This window comes from Stegodyphus dumicola, chromosome 5 (assembly GCF_044657685.1).
Source record: "Stegodyphus dumicola isolate Sdum_Otavi_A_Nest chromosome 5, ASM4465768v1".
Classification (NCBI taxonomy): Eukaryota; Metazoa; Arthropoda; class Arachnida; order Araneae; family Eresidae; genus Stegodyphus; species Stegodyphus dumicola.
This window is the reverse complement of record NC_140772.1, coordinates 43,614,630-43,638,981: the sequence shown is the minus strand read 5'-3', so window position 1 is coordinate 43,638,981 and position 24,352 is coordinate 43,614,630. Positions and strand designations below refer to the sequence as shown.

The window sequence follows — 24,352 nt, the reverse complement described above, 5'->3', positions numbered from 1 at the left end:
AATTTTATAAACAATTCTAAAACTAATTAAAATATACCCAATAAAAGAAAACTTTAATCAAAGAAAAAAAGGGCAAAACATTTCATCATGTTGCTATAAATTTAGGAAACCCAGTTTTTGAATTTGGCCGATTATGCATAATAAAATATAACTCAAAATTTCGTATTAAAACTCGTTGCTAGTTAAAATATGGAATTGGCGGGCGCTCATATGATAACCAAATCAGATTTACTTCTGAAAGTCTTTTTTTAAACCGTTAAAGAAGAAGGATACAAATATTTCAGAATTATTATCTAATTTAAGCATTCGCCACTTGGACGGCTGTTTTAATTAACAAATTACACTGAAGTGACAAAAGTCATGGGATACCTCCTAATATTTTGTCGGTCCTACTTTTGGCCGGCAAAGTGCAGCAACTGGACGTGGTATGGACTCAACAAGTCGTTGCAGGAATATTGAGCCATGCTGCCTCTATAGACGTCCATAATTGTGAAAGTGTTGACCGTGCAGGGTTTTGGGCACGAACTGACCTCTCGATGATGTCCCAGAAATGTTCGATGAGATTCATGTCGGGCGATCTAGGTGGCCAGATCATTCGCTGAAATTGTCCAGAATGTTCTTCTAACCAATCGCGAACAATTGTGGCCCGATGACATGGCGCATTGTCATCCATAAAATTCCCATCGTTGTTTGAGTACGTGAAGTCCATGAATGGCTGTACGTGATCTCCAAGTAGCTGAAGGTATCCATTTCCAGTCAATGATCGGTTCAGTTGCACCAGAGGACCGAGTCCATGCCATGTAAAAACAGCCCAGACCATTATGGAACCACCACCAGCTTGAACAGTGCCTTGTTGACAACTTAGGTCCATGGCTTCGTAGAGTCTGCGCCACACTCGAACCTTACCATCAGCTCTTACCAACTGAAATCGTGAGTCATCTGATCAAGCCACTGTTTTTCATTCGTTTAGGGACCAATCGATATGCTCACGAGCCCACGAGTCGCTGCAGGCGATGTCGTGCTGTCAGTAAAGGCACTCGAGTCGGTCTTCTGCTGGCATAGGCCAAGGAAGCCAAATTTCGCCGCATTGTCCTATCGGACACGTCCCTCGTACGTCCCAAATTGATTTCTGCGGTTATTTGACGCAGTGTTGCTTGTCTGTGAACATTGACAACTCTACGCAGACGTCGCTGGTCTCGGTCGTTAAGTGCAGGTGGTCGGCCACTGCGCTGTCCATGGTGCGATGTTATGCCTGAAATTAGATACTCTCGGCACACTCTTCACACTGTGGATCTCGGAATGTTGAATTCCCTAACGATATCCGAAATGGAATGACCCATGCGTCTAGCTCCAACTACCATTCCGCGTTCAAAGTCTGTTAATTCTCGTCGTGCGGCCATAATCACGTCAAAGCCTCTTCACATGAATAACTTGAACACAAATGCCAAAGCACTTCGCATTTATACATTTTCTACGCCATACTACTGCCATCTGTATATTTGCATATTGCTATCCCATGACTTTTGTCACTTCAGTGTATATCTTACACTAATTCTTTCCTGCACATGTACTGTTATGTTAGCTTCGCTGAAAAAAGTAACTGGATTGATTTTTTAATAGGAATAATAACAAAGGGGGAAAGGCTATCAATTTTAACCTGATATGCTGAAACTTTTGTATTGATGTTAGTCGTAAAAGCGCGGTTGCTTACGAGGAGGTGAGTCTGGTTTGGAAACTTCAGCTTGTAAATAATTTAAATCATTATTTTCTGTGCAACATGGGAGAAAAAGGAAGTTAATTTTCCTAATGTTTTGATTTCTCTAATTTGAGCTTTAAGTTTAAATAAATTCTTTAGGTTAAAATAACACGCCGAACAAAAATTAACGTGGAAGTCAAACAATAAAAATAAGTGTTATATTTTCAAATTTTAACAAGACTATTTTCTAAGGTTTTACCGAAGTATCATCCTCAGTTGCCAAAGTGCAAATGAATGAGATAAGATATAATGAAAAGATAAGAATGACTGGACAGAAGTTAAGCTACGGTTCTAAAGATAACTAGCTTATGTTCAATAGATGGTGCCAGTAGCTTAACTTCTGTCCAGCCATTCTTATCCTACCTTATCCTTTCACTATACCTTATCTCGTTCATTTGCGCTTTGGTAGCTGAGGCTGATGGTTCGATAAAACCATCGAAACTAGTCCTGCCAAAATTTCAAATATAACGCTGATTTTTTTTGTTTGATTTTAAAATTAAAATCCTTTAGTTGCTTACACTCGTAATTATTTAATGTTCTGATACTGATAGTTAAAGTAGGCAAAAATTAGTAAAGTGGTTAAAGTAAGTACTTAAAGTAGGATTTTGCAATAGTTAAGTAAATAATAGTAAAGTAGTTAAAGTAGGATTCTGCAATAGTTTGAGAAGATAAGACTAGTATTCAGATTAAGCCAACTGAATTTAACAAAATACACTCTATTCCAGATTTAGGTATGTATTAAAACCTATTGTTGCGTGCGTAATAGATTGAATGCACGCAGAACCGATGACAGATTGATAAAATTTATTTTGCCAAAAGGAACACTTTACAGTTCTGAAACATTTTACCAAAATACTCCCACAGCTCTTCTCATTATCACAAAGTACAATCAGTAGTTATACTTCCAACTACTAAGAACGTTAACCACGGATGCTCTCTCAGAACTTATATAGTTTTCCTCCGTCCTCAGAGAAATCTCTACTTCCGCCCACTTCTCGAAATCACTGGAAAGCATACGAGGGCTGGATAAGGTTATGGTTAAATATAGGGATAAATTATATTTATTCAAATACAATAATTAATTATTGAAGTTATTAACCCAGTTACAGTTATACAGTTAATAATATAATATTTATTAATCAAAATCTTTATTTACAGAAGTAAAGTAAAATTGTAATTGTATTACACTTATATTACATCTTCATATTGCAATGTAACGCATTACTTCTCAAAGTCTTTGTCTTCTTAGCACGCGTTTACCGCTTTTGTTTCTTAGTTCAAACATGTTATAAAAATCTGAAAACTAAAATTATAATAATTCAGGAATTGGCCCGTAGATTACGCCAGTTTGTCAGTAGTTGTCAAAAATGTTTTGCTAAAGATTTAAGAAGTTTTTGAGTTCACAAGTTTTGTCAGCGGGGCATCGTTTACGTCATTCATCAGCATGTATATTTTTGTCAGTATTAATTTAACAGTGGCAGTTTCTTTTATATACTGTAGAATAATTATGTCATCAAACATTTTCTTCTTTTTATAGGTTTCGTGCCTGTCGTCAAGCAATCCTATAACATCCAGTTCTTCCAAATCTGAACTATGATTCTATTTCACAGAAGAAAATCCCTTCTCATTAAAGTCCTTCTCATCGTTCCTGCCACGTGGTTAGTTGTCACAATGCTGATGACATACTCTGAGAAACTGCGGTTGGAGAAGGAGGACAACACTGACGTTGTTAATCACGTTGACCTAAATAACAATGGTGCTAACGTTGAAAAATACGAGGGTCGAAAGCCCAGACAGTCTTTAGAGGATAATAAAGTTCAAGAGCCGAACCAGGATCCTCAGTTGGGATTTTTGGCACCACCTCAGGATCCTGATGGTCCGGGAGAGCTAGGGAAACCAGTGAAGTTGACGAATTTGACGGAGGAACAAAAGTTGTTGGTGAAACAAGGCTGGGAAAAGAATGCTTTCAATCAGTATGTGAGTGATCTCATCTCTCTTCACAGAAGTCTACCAGATGTGAGAGGCAGAGGGTGAGTAATTCAGTATTCGAAACGGCTTCTACCAATCATTTTACTGAATTTTTTTATGAAACTAGAACATCTACATGTATCATTTTAGCATCAAAGCTCATATTGTTCCTTTCGCTGTTTCTGTCGGTATATAATATGAGGTTTTTACTCAATTTGCATGAAAGTATGAAACCGAAATTTTTATCTTACATTTTTACTTCCTTGTACGAAGTAAAAAGGAAGTATTGTAATCGCGAAAAGTTTCAGGCAGCATATTTCAACGAAAATATCCATTTTGACCACTACCGAATGCAATTTAACGATGTTTTTGCGTGGTATCTGTACGTAAGGACATAATAAAAGACTCGCTTTCTCCAAAAAAATTATAAAACTGATTTAAGTAAAGAATTTAAGAGTTAAGAATTTTAAGTTAAGAATTCTGAAGAGAATTTTTCGTGGCGTATGTGCGAACGTATGTACGTACGTACGTACGTATCTCGCATAACTCAAAAACGAGTACTCTCAGAACGTTGAAATTTTGTATGCAGGACTGCTATAACATGTAGATGTGCACCTCGTATTTTGGTTGCAATCGGCCTCACCAAACGTATATAAATATACTTATATATATATATCTACTCTGTTACTCGGCTCCGTGATCTCAGTTATTTTTACTCTTATATGTTTGTAAATTATACATTTTTTGCTTTAAAAATGATTGAATTATGTTGTTCTTATCTTCCTGTTAAGGTTTTTATGCCTATAGTAAATCTCTATGCAATATATTTAGAATTATCAACAATTTTTAAGTTGTTTAAGTGCCGCTAAGCCTAATAATTTTTTTGATGGCGGCCATTGCTTGTTTACATCTGAAACAGCAGGATAATGTATTTGTTGTTCATCTAGAGAAACTTAGCTTCGCAACAACAAAGATAACGCCTTCATTCATTATTGCGAATTAAATTGAGCTTAATCCCTTCTGGAATTTTTTCTAGGAACTAAGTTAAGATTTACTTCGTAATTTTTAATACAGATATTTTGAGTTTTTATGTATTTTTGCCTTCTCTCGAAGTGAGAACTGAATTAATTGAATGAGAAATACTCAATCGTCTGTGAAAAACTGTTTCTTTTTTGTTTTGTTTGCTTAATTTCTTTTATACATCGTTCTAGCTTTGTTATAATATTTGAATAGAACATGTGGCAAAGATTAGATAATTCTATTCTTTAAATGATATAAATTTTGTGCATTATGAGTTATAATATGAACGAAATATAATACTGTTAAGTGAATCTAGCTCCAGAGTGTCGCTATGGTAAACAAATACTAGAGTGAATTTTAAAGAATGCATTTATTCTATTGTAGTTTATGCGCTGTCGGCGAAGTAGATTAAATTCAATCCAATAAGTTTAAATGAAATGCAAGAAAAAATGCGTATAATTTAATTTTCCGTACAAGGAAGTCATGTGGTGTATACATCAGATTTTGTATTTGAAGAACTGAAATTTTATATTAGAAGGTATCTTAGGAATATTATCACCTAATTGTCTCTTAACGTACTTCTAGTTTACGTTTTCTGGGCTGCAGATGACTTTTCATCTTATCCAAAGTGATTTCATTGCTCTTTTTGAGTCCTGAAACATAAAAACAATTACAACATAGTAGGACTTAACTAAGTACACAACCTGGTTCTAAATTGTAATTAAACTTTAAGCATAAAAACTGGCAAATGCCAGAAATTATCCAGTCTCACTTAGACTATGGGTGAAAAGTTCACGAGAGAAGCAGCTGTTATTTCTGTCTAAATTTACACTTCACTCGCTATTTAAAGCTGACCTAATTTATATTCTGGTGAAAAAAAATGTGGTATTATTGAAAATGCCGCGAGTATGCTTAACGTTGTATTAAGTTAGAGAAGAGATGAACGCTGTTGTACTGAATAACCTAAAGTCAAGCATTGCAAAGCTCCTGCTATAGATAAATTTCACCAAATGTGGTTCAGATATTGTCTCAAAAAATAGTTAGAAATCGCTCTAGCCATTTGTTACGCATTGTAAGTCATATCTCGGCGGTGGTTAGCTTGAAAATCTACGGTTCCTTAGATTTTTCGACGTGAACTGAACATGTGGATCATTTATAGATCTATGTTTGGTAAACAAATTTCTAAGGAAAAAAATACATGCAGTAATTATCAAAGGCATTACGTTTCCTCGCAGTATTTAAAACAATGCGTTCAAGTTGTGTAAATAAACCAAAAATGAGATGAACATCAAAAACTGCATACCTACTATTCAAGTAAGTTGCAATATGTCAGAAATTTAACCTAAAATGTGTAACTTCGGTCCGAGGTTCGAATCCCGCGAACGGGCTGGCTGCATGGGCGTTTTCGTGGTTTTCCCCATGTGTAACGTCTATACGAGTCAGTTACCCTTAGAAAGTCCTCCACGAAGGCATCCCTCCCTTTAGGCAGATAGCCCTCGTGTGCTTTGCCATGAATGAATAATCGAATCCAATAAAATGTGTAACAGAAATGCAAACAAAAAGAAAACTTCTTCCAAAATTGTTACCTTTATAGACTGTAGATTAGGTTTGTATGCGATATAATATAATTTGGGTAGAGTAGAATTTAAGGTACCCCTTGTATTATGGCGAAGTTGTTGTTTGATTTATCGCCAAGTTGTTGTTTCATTTATGGTAGCCTGAGTAGTTGAATGTTATGGAAACCCTATTGTGACGTAATCGGGTGCATGATTCTGGGAAATTTTGAATCATGGGATGTATTGCAAGCGTTTTTGTGGTGTGTGTTGGTTTGATTCTTTAGACGGTAGAATGACCGAATATAGTAAGATTTATTTGAAGTTTCTATACGATTTGGAGCGAAAGAGGAAAAGAGCTTTAATTGACTGGTGTGTAAATGAAGGTTTACTTAGTAGTCATTATAAGTGTCCTGCATGTAGGAAGGATTTGCGTCTAGTCGAACTTAAAAAATGTTTATATGGTTTGAATGGGTTTCTAGGAAGTAAGGTTCCGATGGTCACTATGTGAAGCGTTCGATCAGAAAGAGTACCTGGTTTGAAAAACGTCATTTGAGTATGATTGATATTTTGATTTTTACGTATCTCTGGATGTACGAAGCGAACTCGAAAATCATGGTAAGTGAATATTTGCTTTTGGTAGTGCTTTTTTTTTCCTTTTTTATGTTATTTTATTGTTTGGTTTAAAATGTATTTTGTTGAGATTATGTATTTTTTGTTTGTCTATATTGTAGAATTTGGTGCTCCTTTGTCTTTTTAAGTGAAAATATATCGATGTGTACAAAGTGAAGGGAGTGCGCAATGCAAGTTTGTGCAATTCTGGAATTTTTTCTCAAGTGAAAATAGGTCGACGTGTACATGGATAAAGTTAAAAGAGTGCGCAATGCCATTTTTGTGCAATTCGGGGATTTTTTTAAGTGAAAATAAGTCGATGTGTACATGGATACCGAGTTTGTGCAATTGTATGTCTTGTTATTTTGGCTTTGTGTAACGGCGATTTTTGGCGCAAAAATCGCCGCTTCGCAAGCCAAAATAACGAGTTAAAGAATTGCACAAAATCGGTATCCATGTACCGCCAAAAATCGCCAAGTTTCGCCAAGGGGTACCCTAAACTATACTTTTACCTATAATTTATCTTTATTAAAAGTAACATGTATTTGAGTTGCCTAGAAGCTACAGTGGTTAGTGGATCCTACTGCGGTACCGAAGGGCCCGGGTTCGAATCCCGGAGAAAGCATGAATGTTTGTAAATGTATAGTGTCTTTGCGGCATTAGGGCACCCTAATATATAGCAAGCCGAAAGTCCTCTTGTCTGGACTGGTGGTAGGGAAGAAGGGTGGGAGACCTCGAACCACCACCCGTAGTGCTCTTCCTCAAAATTGGGATGGAAATGGAAGTCCAACCTGCTTGAGGCTCTGGCAACCCATGAAGTACATGGAGAAGACAAAAATAATATGTCTTTGAATATAATGCTGTCAAAACGAGTAAAATGCTTTGAAATTTCACTCATTTCTTTCTCCTGTGGGACTCAGCGATTTAACATTCTTTTCTGAAATATAAAATAATAAATTTTTAATGAAAATATCACTGAATAAACCTAACTTTTCTAAAATAAAAATAATTTTTGAGATTAGAATGAAGATTTAAAAAAATCATTTTCTAATGCCAAAATGATACCTGCGGCTTTAATTATTATTCTCTCCTACAATCTCTTATAAAGTTGTTTATTTCGGCGTGATGCGCACTCCTTCGGGCATTTTATTATGCGAGAAAATTAATAATCATGCATAATAAAAAAAGGAAAGATCCGAGGAGGAAATTGTGGAAGTTCTTAATAATACGCCATTTTGAAAATTTCTAATAGCGCTAAATAATGTGTCTGCCGAAACGAATTAAGAAATTAAATCATTGAGCCTTAAACTTTGTGTTGTGTAAACCGTCAGAATGGATGGCTCTCGCCTGAGGTCATAAACATGTTGAATGTTTAAAAAATTTTAGCTTTTTGTTCAGTATCACTATTTCACCATACAGAATACTAAAGCTACTATTTCAAAAAAAAAGTCCTATCCGCCATTAGTTAATCGCTTTGATTAGGGAAAAAAACTGATATGGTTAATTATCTAGACATTACACCCAAAATTAAACTTACTTTTAGTATTCGTATTTAAAATGTCTTGATTCCGAATTTCAGCTTGTGGTAAAGCTAAATTCGTTTTTCCGAAGACATAACATTCTCTCTGAAATATGAACCGATTCACATAAATTGATTGGCATATGAAAGATATTCGGTTTCTAATAGAAAGAGAAACAAGCCAATAGCTAATCATTGTTAATCGTTTATCCCCAGTTTAGATTCTAGCTGTGCGAAAATTTTCGGGTAACATACATACATACATAAAGAAACAGGAAAATGCTAAGATATCAGAATTTTTGAAGTTGTTGGGCGGAGTTGGGTAAAATGCAATTCCAATGTAATTGTAATCGTAACTGTATTTTTATGTACTCTGCACAGCAACTTTTAATATTCGGTGTCTGCCGAAAACATCGCGAACGAAAACGACGCGGAGAAAACAACTCAAGGCGAAAACATCGTGATGCAAGATCGTGGGAGAAAAGAAAGCAAAGAGAAAACTTCGCAATTCTGAAACATCGTGATCCACAATATCGTGGTCGAAAATAAAGCGGTTCAAAAACTTCGCAGTTTAAAAAAAATCGTTGTCGAAAATATCGTGTTAAAAAATACAGTACCTACACATCTTCGCGTGAGGATAACATCACGCGCATGTGTTTTCAGGATTTAAAAGTTGTAAATGCATGTTGGCATAATGATTTGGGAACGCAAGAAGGAAAGAGGGATTCTTTTACTTCTATATTTCATACTTTTGAATGAAATAATAAAATTGAAAAAATAAAAAGGAAACTTCAGCATTTAAAAATTGAAAATGAGTGGAAAATTAATGCAATTTATAGACTGTAAAACAATTTTAAATTTACATAGTTAATTAATAAAGGTTATTATTAAATTAATCTTTTTATTTCCCTGTACGAAGTAAAAAGGAAGTATTGTAATCGCGAAAAGTTTCAGGCAGCATATTTCAACGAAAATATCCCATTTTGACCTCTTTCAAATGCAATTTAACGATGCGTTTCCGTGATATCTGTACGTAAGGACAGAATAAAACACTCTTTTCCTCCAAAAAAATTATAAAACTGCTTTAAAATGAATTCTGAAGAGAATTTTTCGTGGCTTCTGTACGAACGTATGTACGTATCTCGCATAACTCAAAAACGAGTAGCCTCAGAACGTTGAAATTTTGTATATAGGACTGCTATAACATGTAGATGTTCACCTCGTATTTCTTAACTTAATACTTACGAATAAACTGAAGCAGAACAAGAAATAATTTTCATTATAAGAGTATTAGATTGACAAAAGTGAAGAAAATAATCTCATAACTAGTAATTTTTTATAGAATAAGGTCATGCAGTTAGGCAGTTTCCTTTTTCTAAGGAGCCCACCAGCGGCCGAGTGGTAAAGTCGCTGAACACTGGTAGTTCGGTCCGAGGTTCGAATCCCGCGAACGGGCTGGCTGCATGGGTGTTTTCGTGGTTTTCCCCATGTGTAACGTGTATACGAGCCAGTTTTCCTCAGAAAGTCCTCCACGAAACATCCCTCCCTTTAGGCAGATAGCCCTAATGTGCTTTGCCATAATTAAATACACCACACCACCTTTTTCTATACTTTTTTAGATTATACTTTTAATGAAAAATTACCAGAGAAAACTTTATAAAAAATGATTTATTAATGACCTTTGTTAGTTAACTATGACAGTTTAAAATTCTATTAAGTGCTATAAGTTGCCTTAATTTTCTATGCTTAAATTTCCTTCTTACTTTTTCAGAAAAATATTATTAGTTAATAAAAAATGAAAGTAAAAGTTATCCTTCTTTCCATCTTGCGCTCACAAGTCATTATGGAAATATTCATTTGCAATTATTAAAGCCTGAAAAAAGCATGTCTGCGATGTTATCGTCTTGCGATGATTTGTAGATACTTTATTTTTTACCATGATATTTTCGACGACGATGTTTTTAAACTGCGAAATTTTTGAACGGCTTTATTTTGGACGACGATATTTTGTATCACGATGTTTTAGAACTGCGATGTTTTCTCCCACGATGTTTTGTATCACAACGTTTTCGCCTTGCGTTGTTTTCTCCGCGACGTTTTCGTCCGCGATGTTTTGGCCGCGATGTTTTCGGCTGTAACCTTCTCCTTACTATCTTTTCTCCCACGATGTTTTGTCCATGACGCTTTCGCCTTTTCGCGATTTTCTCCGCAATGTTTTCGGCTGTAACCAAAAATTCTGATATCTTAGCTTTTTTTTTTTTTTTCCTTAACAGATGGCGTTATATTTTACTCCAACCATTACTGTCCATACAGAATTCTTCTTGCTTTTTATACCTCAGCAGTTCTGTGTTTGTTTTCCTAAAGAAGAGCACCTATATTTGATCATCTCTGCAACAACTAATGGTGATTTATTCAGAATTTAAATCTATGCATCTCTTTTGCCTAATTTGAAAAATTATAGCTCTCTCTAAAAAATGCGAATATTCTTTCGAATGCAATTTTTTTTTATATTTTCCCTTCTTCCTTGAATTTTAGTTTACATATTTTTTTTCTAAACCAAATGGCTAAATGTAAAGTCGCCTGACCCAAAATTTCAAAATTTACATAATTTATGTACAACGCTTGCATATGCTTAAAAACATTACACTATTTTCACAGTACCAACATCTGATTCACTTTCTATTGTTTTAATTTTATGTCACGGTGAGGTATACTAATATTTTATTGAAAACAGCTAAGTAATTCAAATAAACGGAATATTTTTTCTTTTAGTAGTAATAATTTTTCATGAAATAACATAATATAAACAATAAATTAGATAACTCGGAACTATTCAAATTTGCAGCATCATAATTTCTCAGTTTCTATTCCTGAATTAAACCTTTCACAAATTTACTTAGAAAAAAATTAATGCATTATTTTTTGACGCATAAAGATGCATTAAAATTTTCGCCTGTCTTGATGTCATAAAAATAAAAATAACTTACTTTTTTTAGTATTTAACTTAATTACAAATTGATTAATTTTACTATGCTAAAAGTGTATATTGATTAATCAAATTAATTTGATTTATCTAACACATTTTATGTTAATTGGGTTTCTTTTATAATCAACATTACTTTTTTCTTAAAAATAATCGCATTAAAAAAATCTTTATCATTTTTTCCCTTTTAAAAACTACTAATTTTTTTTTTAAAATATGTACCGTCCTAAAGAGCTGTGTACCGTCCTAAAGAGTTATTTAAAATTTAATATTTTTCCGAATAATTTAATACAGTAGAAGTTCCCCTCCCCTCCTGGAAAAAAGAAAATCGCTGCTAAGAAGAACTTTCCATTTCCTATACCTCGCCTGTTACTACTGACAGTGTCTTAAAAAAACGATAAAAGAATTACTAAAGGATAAGCAAAGGATTAATAAATAAGATTACTACTATTTACCGAATATTATTAAAGTTTACTAATATTAATACAGTATATTACAAATATTTACTATCATTACTGCTACTATTCTAACTGGCACTGCTATTACTATTTTTAGTATTATTGCTGTTATTTTCTAACACTTATTATTACTATCATTATTCTAACAACTACTATTATTGCTGCTAGTACTGTTAATACTATTTGCTTACATATTATGGCAATTAGTAAGTCATAATATGCATTAGTATTATTACTATTTAATTACAATTATAGTGATAGTGATAGTGACGGAGGACGTGGCCACCACCCCTTTACTATTAAGTTAATTAGCATATAGGGCCACGTCTGCCCTTATACAGAGTAAAGCCAGAGCGGCCACATGGGAGGCTTGCACAAGGCGCCCAAACCCAACGCCTGGACCATCCGGTTGGCAGTTCCGCGAACCAAATGCCACCGGGTAGACACCCGTCCAAAGTGCCCGGGTCCAGTGATTTTGAATCTTCAGGAATAGCATTGTACATGGCTAAACAAGGGCAGATATGCATTAGTAGTTATTTACATGCTTCTATTAATACATATTTGCTGACATGCAATCCAACACTGTTACATACATATACTTTCTAAATACCTACATGACATTACCTTAATTTGCTTTGGAATAATAAGACAGAGCTAGTATATACACTTAGCACAATAAAAATAAAAATAAAATAATAATAATAACTACAATTACTATAACAATTATTAAGTTTTACTGTTTATTATTACTGTTGTTGCGTGTATTACTGTTGTTATTACTACTAATAATTATTGGCCTAAAGTGACAATTTGCCCAGAAGGACTATTAAGTTTTGACATTTTGCATTGGTTTACAATAAAATTCTGAATCACTTTTCAAATTGTTACCACCAAACATTAGAGCCCTGCATTATATATAAAGAAATTGAATAGACATCAAATTTTGAATAACGTAGTGCTCCATTCGAATATGGGAATCTGGAAGCCCAAATTTAGAATTTGGAATTTGTTTCATAACCTGTTACATATTTTGCAACATGTTACGTAATTTTGATTAACAAACTCAACGATTTCAAAGCGAGCAATAGCAGGACTATTTAATATTTAATAAACAAAGGTAACGCACAAAACGTTAAAGAATGCCTCTTTGGATGCAATACAAAAATCTGAAAGCTTTCAGATTTTTTGATTTTATATTGCTATTTTTTTATTATTACTCTTATTATTATCATTTTTAGTCCAAAGGGGCTTTGTCCCTGAAGGATTATTGTTTTCGTTTTGCGATTTTGAGTTGAAAACTTTAGAAGGCTGTATCATTTTTCAAATCGTTGCCACCAAATACTATCGCCCTGTATTATATTTGAAGAAATTAAATAATGAAGAATCTGCATAAATGTATGTATGTTTCTCGCATTGTGCTAAAACAACGGTACCATCCAATTTTGAAAGACGTAATCCTACTGCGAATATGGGAATCTGAAAGCCAAAATTTGAAATTTGGAATTTGTTTTTTTTACCGATTTCATATTTTGTAACGAATTTTTGATTATCAAAATCAAGGATTTTTGAGTGAGCAATAACAACGCTCTATGGTGGTGGTGGTGGGGAGAACATTTTATTTCCAGCTCACGGAGCTATGTATCGGAAATTCTAAAGATAGGCTCATTTTAAAATTATTTTGCGACATTGCTGTTGAACTGAATTTTATGGTTTAAGTGCAAATAACATGATATTTAATAAATAAAGGTAACACACAAAACGTTAAAAAACGCCCCTTCGGACGTAATTTAAAATCTGAAACCTTTCAGATTTTTTTTCAAGTACTATTATTTGTTTATTATTACTATTAATAAATTTAAAATTTGCTTTTTCCTAAAGAAAGTATAAAAATATTTTTCATTAGCCACATATAATTTTATAAACTATTCTTCCTTTCTAGTATTTTCTGTACGGCATTTTTATATAGTAATAGTTTGGGATTAAAAACAAGTTCAGTGATGCACGTTTTTAATAAATTATTTCACTATTAATTAGTATTGTGTGAACTTTGTTAAATTAGTCAAATTTACTTAACTCACGGAATGCTATTAATCTGGCTGGTCACGATGATTTTAAACGAACGATGCATTATAAAGATTACGCACAGTAGAAGATCGCTATGTTTATACTGTGATAAAAATGGCAAAAATAATCGAGGTCTCACTGATGTATAGATATTGTGGGAGAAAGTAGATTGAAGGAACAAGAAGAACTTATTAACTTTAGTCTATACCTTAATATTAATGTTAGATTGAAAAATGTAAGCCCCTTTGTTCTTTTCACACTACCTTGCGCTATGAAAAGGTAATTATGACACTTCTTTGCGAAAGAGAATCTTTTGATCCTTAGTTGAAAGATATTTAAACAAATCTACCATTTGTATTCTGCAGACATATTAAAATAGCTTATGAAATTATCTGGAAATTATCTTCTTTCCTATGTTCGCAATTGATAGCTGGAAATGGCATCTTACACTTTCCCTGCTTATTGTCCGTGGACGAATTAAGTTATGAGTTTGACTAATTGTTCCCTCGATGGTTTAAAGGACACGGAATTAGGATGGATGCTCCTCTTGGGAGTAATTAGAGAAAACAATTCCATCTCTTGTGATAGAAATTGCTACACTCCCTCAATAGTCCACACTTCCCCCCGTTCCTTAGGGCTGTTTCTGTGTGTTCAAGAATGTTTGTTCTTTAGGGAACAGCTTGGCAATTGATATCCGGTTTGGGTGACTTGAAAGAATGGGAATTCGATGCCTTTTCAGGAAACAAACATATCTGTATTTAAAATTTCATTTGCCATTTATAAAAGACGGAGAACCTATTAAATACGGATTAGATAATGTAGAAACCAGCTTTCTGAACTTTGCTTGTTTTGTAGCTAGTAGAAAGGAGAATGTTTAAGTTTGTATATTGCTGAAACGAAAAATAAAACTCAACAGAGGATTTTTATAACTAACAGTTCAGTTGTTCATGCTGAAACAGGGAAACTTTTCCAGAGGACGAATACCTCTCTTAGATGACCATCTCTAAAAGGAACCTGTATTTCTGAAAGCATAACTAAGTGTCGATAGTGAACATACGTATTTTGTACGGTTCATTATAATTAACATGTTATTTCTTATGTTAGAGTTTTCTACACTTCTATTGCTTCTTCTTTTCCACCGCAATATGAAATTAAGCCTCCGATCAGGCGGTGTTATAAATGTCATAGAGGCATGAAATGTAGGAGTTCCGTTCACGTCTGCGATACAGGGTCTAAGGCGTAGCCAATTAGAGAAGCTAAATTTGCGCATGCGTGTTGTGTCTACGCCCATCCCGCTGAAGAGGTTTAACGCTTTCGCTCTGATTGGTCAAGTGTTATGCCAAATTGGCATAAAGTGGAAAAACTTCGAACTTTATGTCAAGACCTCTAAAGCAAGTCGCCCGATGTAGCAAGGTCTGGTCACCTAGCAACGAAACTCGGCTTAGACCACTTATTACATTTAGTCCCCGTCTGAACGAAGCCTATAAAAAGTTTTAAATATGAGCTTGAATCTAAATCTAGGAGAGAGGATTGGCAACTTTAGCCCGACATGATGGAACTGCTCTATAGTACTGTTAGTACCACTTCGTGAGTTTATCTGGTACTAAAAATTAACTTACTTTCCGCACAATAGCGGAACCCGGCTGTTAGGCTATAAATTCAAATCTAATTTATAAGTAATTTGAAACTTTTTCTGCCTAGCCTCAGGTAACGAAATTTTATTTTGTTAGTTTTGTAATTTCTGATGTAAGTTAAATCCTTTTTTAAAATTTTTATAATTATTTAGTGTTTTGGTATCTAAGAGTAAAGACATGACTAAAATTCGTTAGATAATATAAAAGGTTATACTAGTGTTTAGATTTAATTAAATTAAATCAAGCCTTATAAACTTCCACTCCCACTATTTCCACAAAATCTGAAACTGTCTGAAGGGATTAGGATGGCCGTCTTATGAATGTTTTATTGTTCTCCTTCTGCTAAAGATTTAAAACTTCGGACTTTTTTTACTCTCTTAATATATTAGCAAAGTATTATCTTATATTATGCGTTAGAGTTGTTTCCGTACAGAAATGTTGCATTCATTATAAATAATAGTATGAGCTTTCGGAAGAGTATTGAATTACAGAATATACTTTATTTAACTCAGAATCACTTAGCCTATTGTGCGTGCAAATGTACAGAATGTAAATTGGTAGAACGTGAAATTTGTTAAGCAGTAGTCTAAAATTTCATTTTCTTAACAAACAGCGTAACCCAGACTAGTTTTAATTTTATGTGTCAAAATAATTCATCTCTAAATATTTTTCCGTCTAAAAGACATTTCTAGAGTTTTAAAGAAATTATCTTTTATTTTTAAATTTTTCCATTGCAATTGTAAAGCTTTCTTTTAAAAAAAATGTTGAAGGGTATTTTAGCATCTTAAAACAAGTGATATGAAAAAACATTCAGTTCCATGATCTCTTCCACGCAGATGGACACGCTGCTGTAAAGGGTACATAACCAACTTCTGTCACATATTCTGCTTCAATAATTGAACTCGGTATTTCTTACTTGAATTACTGTTTCACGATGACCTGTGACAGTTAAGCCTACATTCGGACGTGTAGGTTACAAAACACGCATTGGTTTGGTTAATAAATTTCAGCTGGTTTCTTTTATTTCAAACCACTAGAGTAATGTTTATGAGAGATATGTATGAATCTTTATTGTTAGACATGAAGGGACGTTTTGTCGAGAACTGGGCTTATTAATTCTTCATAAAATATTGATATTGACTCATATGCTTGTTAGCTAATCCACTTTATAAGAAATATACTTTTTACAATATACTCAAAATGTATAATTAGCAAATAAGTTTTCACAGGTGGAAATATTTGGTTCTCATGAAGGTAAAGCTTCAGTTGGTTTGGAAACCACCTAAAATTTTAGGAAAAAACAATATACCAGATGAACTGTATTTTTTAGTTAGCTTAAAGCATTTCCATGCCAAACTTTATTTTTAAAAGAATATTCTTTACGATCATAGAATTCCTCTACGATCAGAGAATTTTAACTTTCTATCTAAATCCAGGGTGAAAAACAAAATAAATTGCAACTTGACCGTCTTTATTTGAAAATCTGGAAAACTATTCAAAATAAAAAATATTTTATTGTGTTTATATTTTGTGCTTTTGCGTTGTAACTGGAATTAAACATTGTGTTTTAATTGGAAAATTATGCATGTGGTCTTATCGCTGAACTATTTATTGCTAATGGCGTACTTCTTAATTTTGAGTACCTGTGTGCGACAAATTTTTAGAAATTCTTAATTAAAGCGAATGAAATACCAATTAACGTATATCTAGCGCATAAAGATAAAACTAAGTGTTGAGTAAGAAAATTTTAATTGCGCGTATGCATTTAATTAGCTGAAATAAGAGTTTTTATTTAACTGAAACAATTTGTGACTAGTATAGTGGGAATTTATTTTGGCAGTCAAAAGCTTTCGTTGCATTATTTTCGATGCTTAGGTTTTCTCACGAAGAATAGGGAGTATTATTTCGGAACATCTGGATACAAACGGGAGATCGAATTACTTGGTCAGTGTTCCCCAAACAGATTCTCTGGGCGAGCTATGAATAGGAATTACTTTGAGAATAAGGAGTTTAAAGTTTTCGTCACTAAGGGGTTGTGTGTGAAAAATAGAAAATATTGGCGTCTTTGCTTCACCTTTGCTTTGTGAAGGTTGCAGTTGACGGATAAATGGGTTTTTTGAACGGAGAGGCGTGTATTATTTCGGGTGGCAATTAAAGGGGGAGGCTTAACATTATCTCCATGTTGTTCTAGAAGTTAGCACGGGTTGAATTTCAGTTCTCACAGTTTGGATGACTCATTTTGCGGGTGTCAAGATGACAGTTTTTGTTGTAGCAGTTGTACGTCTATTCGTCTGGGTGGATTGAAAACACAAATAAAAATGTAATAAAAAGAAAAATGAGAAAATTCGAATTACCTTTGCAGACTTTTAAATTCTTGTCAGAATTTTTTAATGATGATTACTCCCCTTCTAAATTGATTCTGGTCCTTATATCTCGACACAAAACTTAATTAAAAAGACCTTCTTTGAGTTTTTACCTTTTTTATCATGCGAAAGGCATTATCTTATAAAGCTATATTTTTATTTTGGCTTTCAAAATGTTTAAACTGTTTGACGAACCCTTCTTTTTATGTAACTTATTTTTATCTTTTGATGATTTCGCGTCAAAGGCCTAGCTTAGCGTACTCCGTAAATTGACTTCCTTGATCCTTGATCATCCGGGTTGGTCAAGCATAATTTTGTGCTAATCCTTCAGCCTGTAGAATCCAAGTGGGCAGAGAATTGAGATTTCTTCGATTCATGTGCGAGAATGAAAATAATGAATTTGAATTGGAAGCAGTAAAGCTTCAACGACACAAAAACGCCACGGAGAAAAATTAAGTCTCGAAAATGTGTAAGGGGACGACAGACTTTACAAGCGTAAAGACAGGCCTTGAAATTCATCTATGAATGCGATCTAAAACCGCCAGCAACATCTGAGAACCTGTCAGAGTGCTATATTGAATTATTTAAAAGTGTGAATTCATTACATAAAACTTTGAAAGAAAGCAGTTGGAATACATTCTTTATGTTCTCCTCTTCCTCCCCAGAAGAAACATCCCTCTAAACTTCCTCACGTTCCTGGTTAAGAAGAGCATTGCAGTTCTCCAGTGGTGATATGTTTTTTTACCAGTTTGATGTGTCCTGAAATTCGCGTATGGTTTTGTAATATGAGGCCATATTCATTATGCAGAACATTTTGCGTTTTGTGCGCTATGCAGGCATTCTTTTATGCGAGGGTTGATTATACGACACGCCAAAATATCTCGTAACGTATTCCTTAGAATCCTGAATAGTTCTGGTCCTAAGTATTTTGGATAAGGGAACTCAGTCTATAAAATAAATCATATAGTCTATAAAATAATGCGGTCAATAGAAAACATTCGAAGGATAATTAAAAAACTGATAGAATAGATTTTTAAATTAATCCTTTTCTGAGAATATGCTGAGTATTTTTCTCATTTTCTTTCTTTATGGGTGTTCGTGTGACAAGGAAACAAAGGGCGAAAATTTTTATATTTTGTGTTAAGTAATATTTTCCCTCTGTTTAATTTTTCTACATTATTTACTTTCACTCTTTATGCAGCATGAAGTGTCGAGAGAAGATATACGATATCGAAAATCAATCAATATTCTTTGAAAGGCGCCCATCATATTGGCTGTAATGGCCTTCAACAGAATGTTAGGTTAGCGTCAGCACCATGATGAGCATTCAATACCTGTGGACATATCGGGAAAGATTTGATTAATGCATTAAGTGGTGGTGAGAATGGTCCCGTGTTATTAAGAATGCTGAAGAGGCGTTACTGGATTCTGCTGGATGAATAATCATACCGAAGTTCGGTTTCTGTTCTTCGATTGGTTCTTAGCAAGCAAAATTGTCCGTGTCTTTGGCGATGACAGTTCGGAATTTTTTTCCATGAAACATTTTATTAGCTTTAATAGCTTTAAAACTGTGAATTTGATGGAGTGGCTATCAATATATGCACGCACAGTTAGGAAACATGCCCATTGATCATTCAAGGAAGTACTAGATGTTGATATATCAAGAATAATTCTGCAGTATAAACAGAAGCAAGAGAATTTCAAGGCTACTTCCGCAATATAACAAAAGTAAAGTAATGTGTTATTCATAAAAGTGGGTATTTTATAATTCGAAATATAAGCAAAGGAAAAATGGTTCTTTCCAATGAAATTATAAATATAAATAAATAATCAGAAAAACAAATGAATAATAATAAAAAAAATCTGAAAACTTTCACGGGATTTGAAAAGTAATACAGACTTTCGACGCAAAATACCGTTAAACATTGTAATGTCTTTGCGTTGCTACGCTACCAACATAATACCAGTAAGAAATGTAAAGAAATCTCGCGCATAAAAATGCTTAAAGATGCGCATGATGTTAATGGAACCCTTTGAAATCGTTGATTTTGTTAATCAAAAATTGGTTAAAATTTCACAAAATATGAAATGGATTATAAAACAAATTCCACATTCTGAATTTGGGCTTCTAGATGCCCATAGTCTAGTGAAGGTCTACGCTATTCAAAATTTTATGTATCTGGGCACCGTTGTTTTTTTCACAATGCGCGAAATATACATATATTTATGCAGATTCTTCATTGTTTAATTTCTTTAAATATAATACAGGGCTCTAATATTTGGTGGCGACAATTTGAAACGTGATTCAGATTTTAAGGGGTATCAGAAACCCCTATACCGACAATGTTAAATTGGCCATTTTCGATGTACCTTTTCTTAAAATCTGCTGTAGATGTAAGCTTGAAATTGTTTCTGTAATTAAAGTATACCTATCTGATTATACTGAAATGAGCTTTTGAAACATTTTAAATTTTAGAGTAAATTACAGGATATTTTGTTAGGCATAGTAAAATTTAGAACTTTTCTCACACAAAAAAAATTAAATTTTTTTTCTATGTTTATTACAAAAAGCTCATTTCAGTAAATATTAGGGAACCTAATAAATAAGCCATAAAAAGTTTAGATACCTGTGAGAAGTAGTTCCTGAGAAAAGGTACATCGAGTATAAAAAAATCACGTTTGGAGAAAAACGCGTTTTTACTCGTATGTAAAAATCCTCATTGACCAAAGCAGTAGTCGACAAATTAGAACTAGATTTTTTTACAGTTCTAATTTTCATAGAGATTAAAGAATGGTATTTTTAGAAAGATAAAAGTGTAGAGAATTTGAAAATGCAAAAATCCAATCACAATTTTTTGAAGATTTTGGGGTTACAACTCTCCATAATAGTGAACCAACTCAAAATACCAAAACGAAATTAATAGCCCTTCTGGAGAAATTACTCCTTTGGGCTAAAAATAAATTGTTTGAATAAGTTGTTCAAATGATGACTATGAAAACCGCTGAAATATTTTACTGCATGTTATGTGAAATATGAAAATTCAGAAAATAATGATTGGAAACTGTTTTATTTTTCTTTTTTTTAAACAGTTAAATCTTTGTTTTTTTTCTTTGTGTGTGTGCTTATTCTTTTTTCTCATGCCAGAACTATATAAATGAAGCGTGAAATAGAATGGTTTAAGATAAAACACGTTAGCAATAATTCTTATGCGTTGAGGTAAACAATTACGTGAAACTAGTCTCTGTAGATTATCAAATTGCAAGGTCTAATACCTTTATGTTTATCTTACACTTGTTTAATTTTTTTAAGTTCTATGAGCCTTTTATTTATTTTCATACAGAGCCGTAATAATCCTTCATAAATTATTATTATTATGAAGGATTATTTATTGCGCATGGAATATTATTAAATGCGCGTTGCGCATGGGAATAATTTATGAAGTCAGCAATAAATTACGAGTATAAGTTACTTTTTATTGATTAATTTGCTTTGCTCTTTAGTAATACAATATATCCCGACATTTCAACAATATGTTTTACGTATTTAATTCTTATTATAAGTAATGTATGTTTACTCAGTCTACCTTGTAGAGTTACTTATGTTATTTGCAGTGATAGTGAATTTAAATATGAGGAAAAGGTTAGAGGCATTACCTTCGAAACTTCTTTATAGGTTACCCGCAAGATCATTACGTGATGGATGTGCTGATATTGTTTGATCCAGTGAGTGATGGCCTACTTCGGCCATGTACTCACTTGATAAAGGCGTAAGACATAATTACGGCAAGAAATAAAACAATTAAAATATTATTAGGCCCGTATATTTTTAGTATTTTTGGTTTTAAGTGTGTTATATGTTTCTGAATCTTTACGAAATACCTTTAACAGTTACTTATTTAATGTTCATAGGTCATAAACATTATTTTGGAACCTTTTGCATAGAGACATGCATGAAAATATCTCCTAAAATTTGAGAAATTTAGAGTTATTGATGAATGCAATTTTCCAATGCCATTTAGGATTTTTAAGAAAAGTCTGATCCGAGTTCAAGGTCTCTTTCAAATCCGAGTTCCATAGCGTTTGTTTTTACGACTTTTAAACTCTTCTTGTTTTTCTCTCTATAGAAAATAAATACATTCTGTATAATCTATAAAAATAAATACATTCTGTATAATAATTATTATAAATGGCATAAAGTGTGCTTTTAATGCTTTTCATGTTTATTATAATTTTTTTCACGTGCAAAAACTCTTATAACAGAAACATTATTTTTAATTCTTTATAAGAACTCTCTGAGAATGAATAGTTGAATTTCGTGAGATCTTTTTGACGTACCAATCGATTGAAAGTAATTTTCTTGAATTATGTTAATAATATTACTAATAGAATAAATAGGTTTCAGTGTGCGTACCATTAACAATACAAAAGATGCCAGTGCGATATTCAGTTTCGGTTAATACTCTAGTTCAGTACTCGCAATTGTGTTCAGCATTCTATCCTTGAGCTGGTCAAAATTATCAGTTCCTTTACTATAAATCTTATATTTGGCAAAGTTGCAGAGGAAAACGTCTAGTGGAGTAAGAATAAGATTTCTTGTGGATAATGGGATAGATCCACTTCTGGCAATTTGCTGTCCCGAACTTCTATGATTCAGTTCGCTTCGCATATGATTTGTGAAAACGGGCCGTATTGTCGCTTGGTCTGTAACTCAGAATTTTCTACTTTCATGTTATCAGTTTGAGAGAAAAAGATTTACAGCATGTTCACTTACACTGGGAAAGTGATTTTAGTGTCAGCAGAATAAAGAAAAAGGTTCAGAAATGGCATTATGCCTCTTTAAATATAGACCGACAGGAATGTTCAATGTGCTGATGTATAACACACGGATTTTCAGAGACGCAAATTAGAAAACTGTAGCGATTCATGCAGCTATTTACATGGAAGGGTGAGGTTACTGGAGTTTAAAATGGCGCTAGGGGAAAAAGATTCTTGTCTCCTCTTTCCTTAATGATATCCTTTAACAAAATGCATACCTACGTGATCGTTTGGATCTAATGAGTTAAATAAAAGCGTTTTCAATCATTTAAAATTTTATTTATTTTAACGCTGGCTCTTGTAATCTTGTCATTCATTTTCGGAGACCCGATGTATTATTCAATCACTAAACTTTAAAATATAATTCTAATTTCTTTCTTTTTCATTAATCTGTAATTACTTCCAGTTTGGAATTTTCAGTGACTATATATTTAACTTCATCAGACATCTAGACTGAAAGGAATCATTATTCTATTTAAACACATACAGTCAAGTAAAGTCAAAAATTGCACACTTGTATTTGTGTGCGATAATACTGGATGTAATTTAACCCGGCGGAAGTCGCACCAAGAAAAGTTACTAGAGTGGGCGCGTGGGGTATCACATACCCCAATATTTAAAATACGATAAAAAGTAGTTTTATGTACTTTTAAAGCTGTTTTTCTTGTTTTAGTGTATTATAAATAGGTGAATAATAATTGGGTTTCAAAAAATTAATTTCCAAAATAATCTTAGAGTTAGGTTAAATGAAAATAATAAAAAAATAAACATCATGCCTCTAAGTTTCATTGCGTCTCTAATACACAATACTTATTTTATTTTGAACACATTGAACAAAATACATTCATGTCTTCTTGGCACAGAATGTTTTCACATTTGAAACATTGCATTCACGTTCTTCTGTCCTTGGCGCGAGGCAAAAAATTTATGACATCTTTCATATTTAGTTGTTTCGAATTTCATGTATTCGTTTTAATTCTTCGTCGAAACTTCTGCTTTTGTTTTGCATGCAGTACGTCAGTTTCTTGGTAAAGTATTAATCTCAGATCTTTGTTCAATACTTCTTTTCATTAATTGTAATGCTAAGTCCTTCAAAAACAGACTTCTGTTTCTGGTTGGTGGATTACCAGTTGAATGTAATATAATTAAAGTATTTATTACAGCAACATTCAGTGCAGTAAAGAAAATTACCATTAGCTACCTCCTTGTTATTCTGGCAATTGAATAATGGGCTGACATTCCTCCCCCATATCCACTGCTCCTTTAGTCACATTATAAAAAAATATAATTCCTGACGTTTTATTTTCTTCAATAGTATCTTCTATAGTATGATCGTTATATATTGTTGAAAGCATAAGAACAGTTTTCCCTTTTTTAGAAACATCAGGAATTAATGTTTTATCTTTTTCGAAACCAAAACAGTGTAGAAAATATTCCTAGTTTCATCTTTAATTTCCGAAATGCAGTCTTCATCGCTATCAAATATTTCTAATAAATCTCACAGGCGTTGCATCTCCAATTCATAGGGAGTCATTCTTTTTACCATAATGCGGTTAGAAATTTTTAAGAATTTAATGTCACGTACTTTAAAATCACTTGCGAGTAGA

The 24,352-nt window shown here is 33.2% G+C and overlaps 1 protein-coding gene across 5 annotated transcripts in view; it reads left to right on the top strand.

Moving 5' to 3' along the window:
• LOC118187773 (putative polypeptide N-acetylgalactosaminyltransferase 9) overlaps positions 1-24,352 on the top strand; it is a 907,951-nt gene that overhangs the window by 605,508 nt on the left and 278,091 nt on the right. For all 5 annotated transcript variants that reach the window (XM_085816616.1, XM_085816615.1, XM_085816618.1 and 2 more), the window contains one exon: positions 3,294-3,786. In XM_085816616.1, coding sequence (XP_085672742.1) covers positions 3,350-3,786 — 437 coding nt within the window. In that variant the 5' untranslated portion in view covers positions 3,294-3,349. The remainder of the gene's footprint in view (positions 1-3,293; positions 3,787-24,352) is intronic.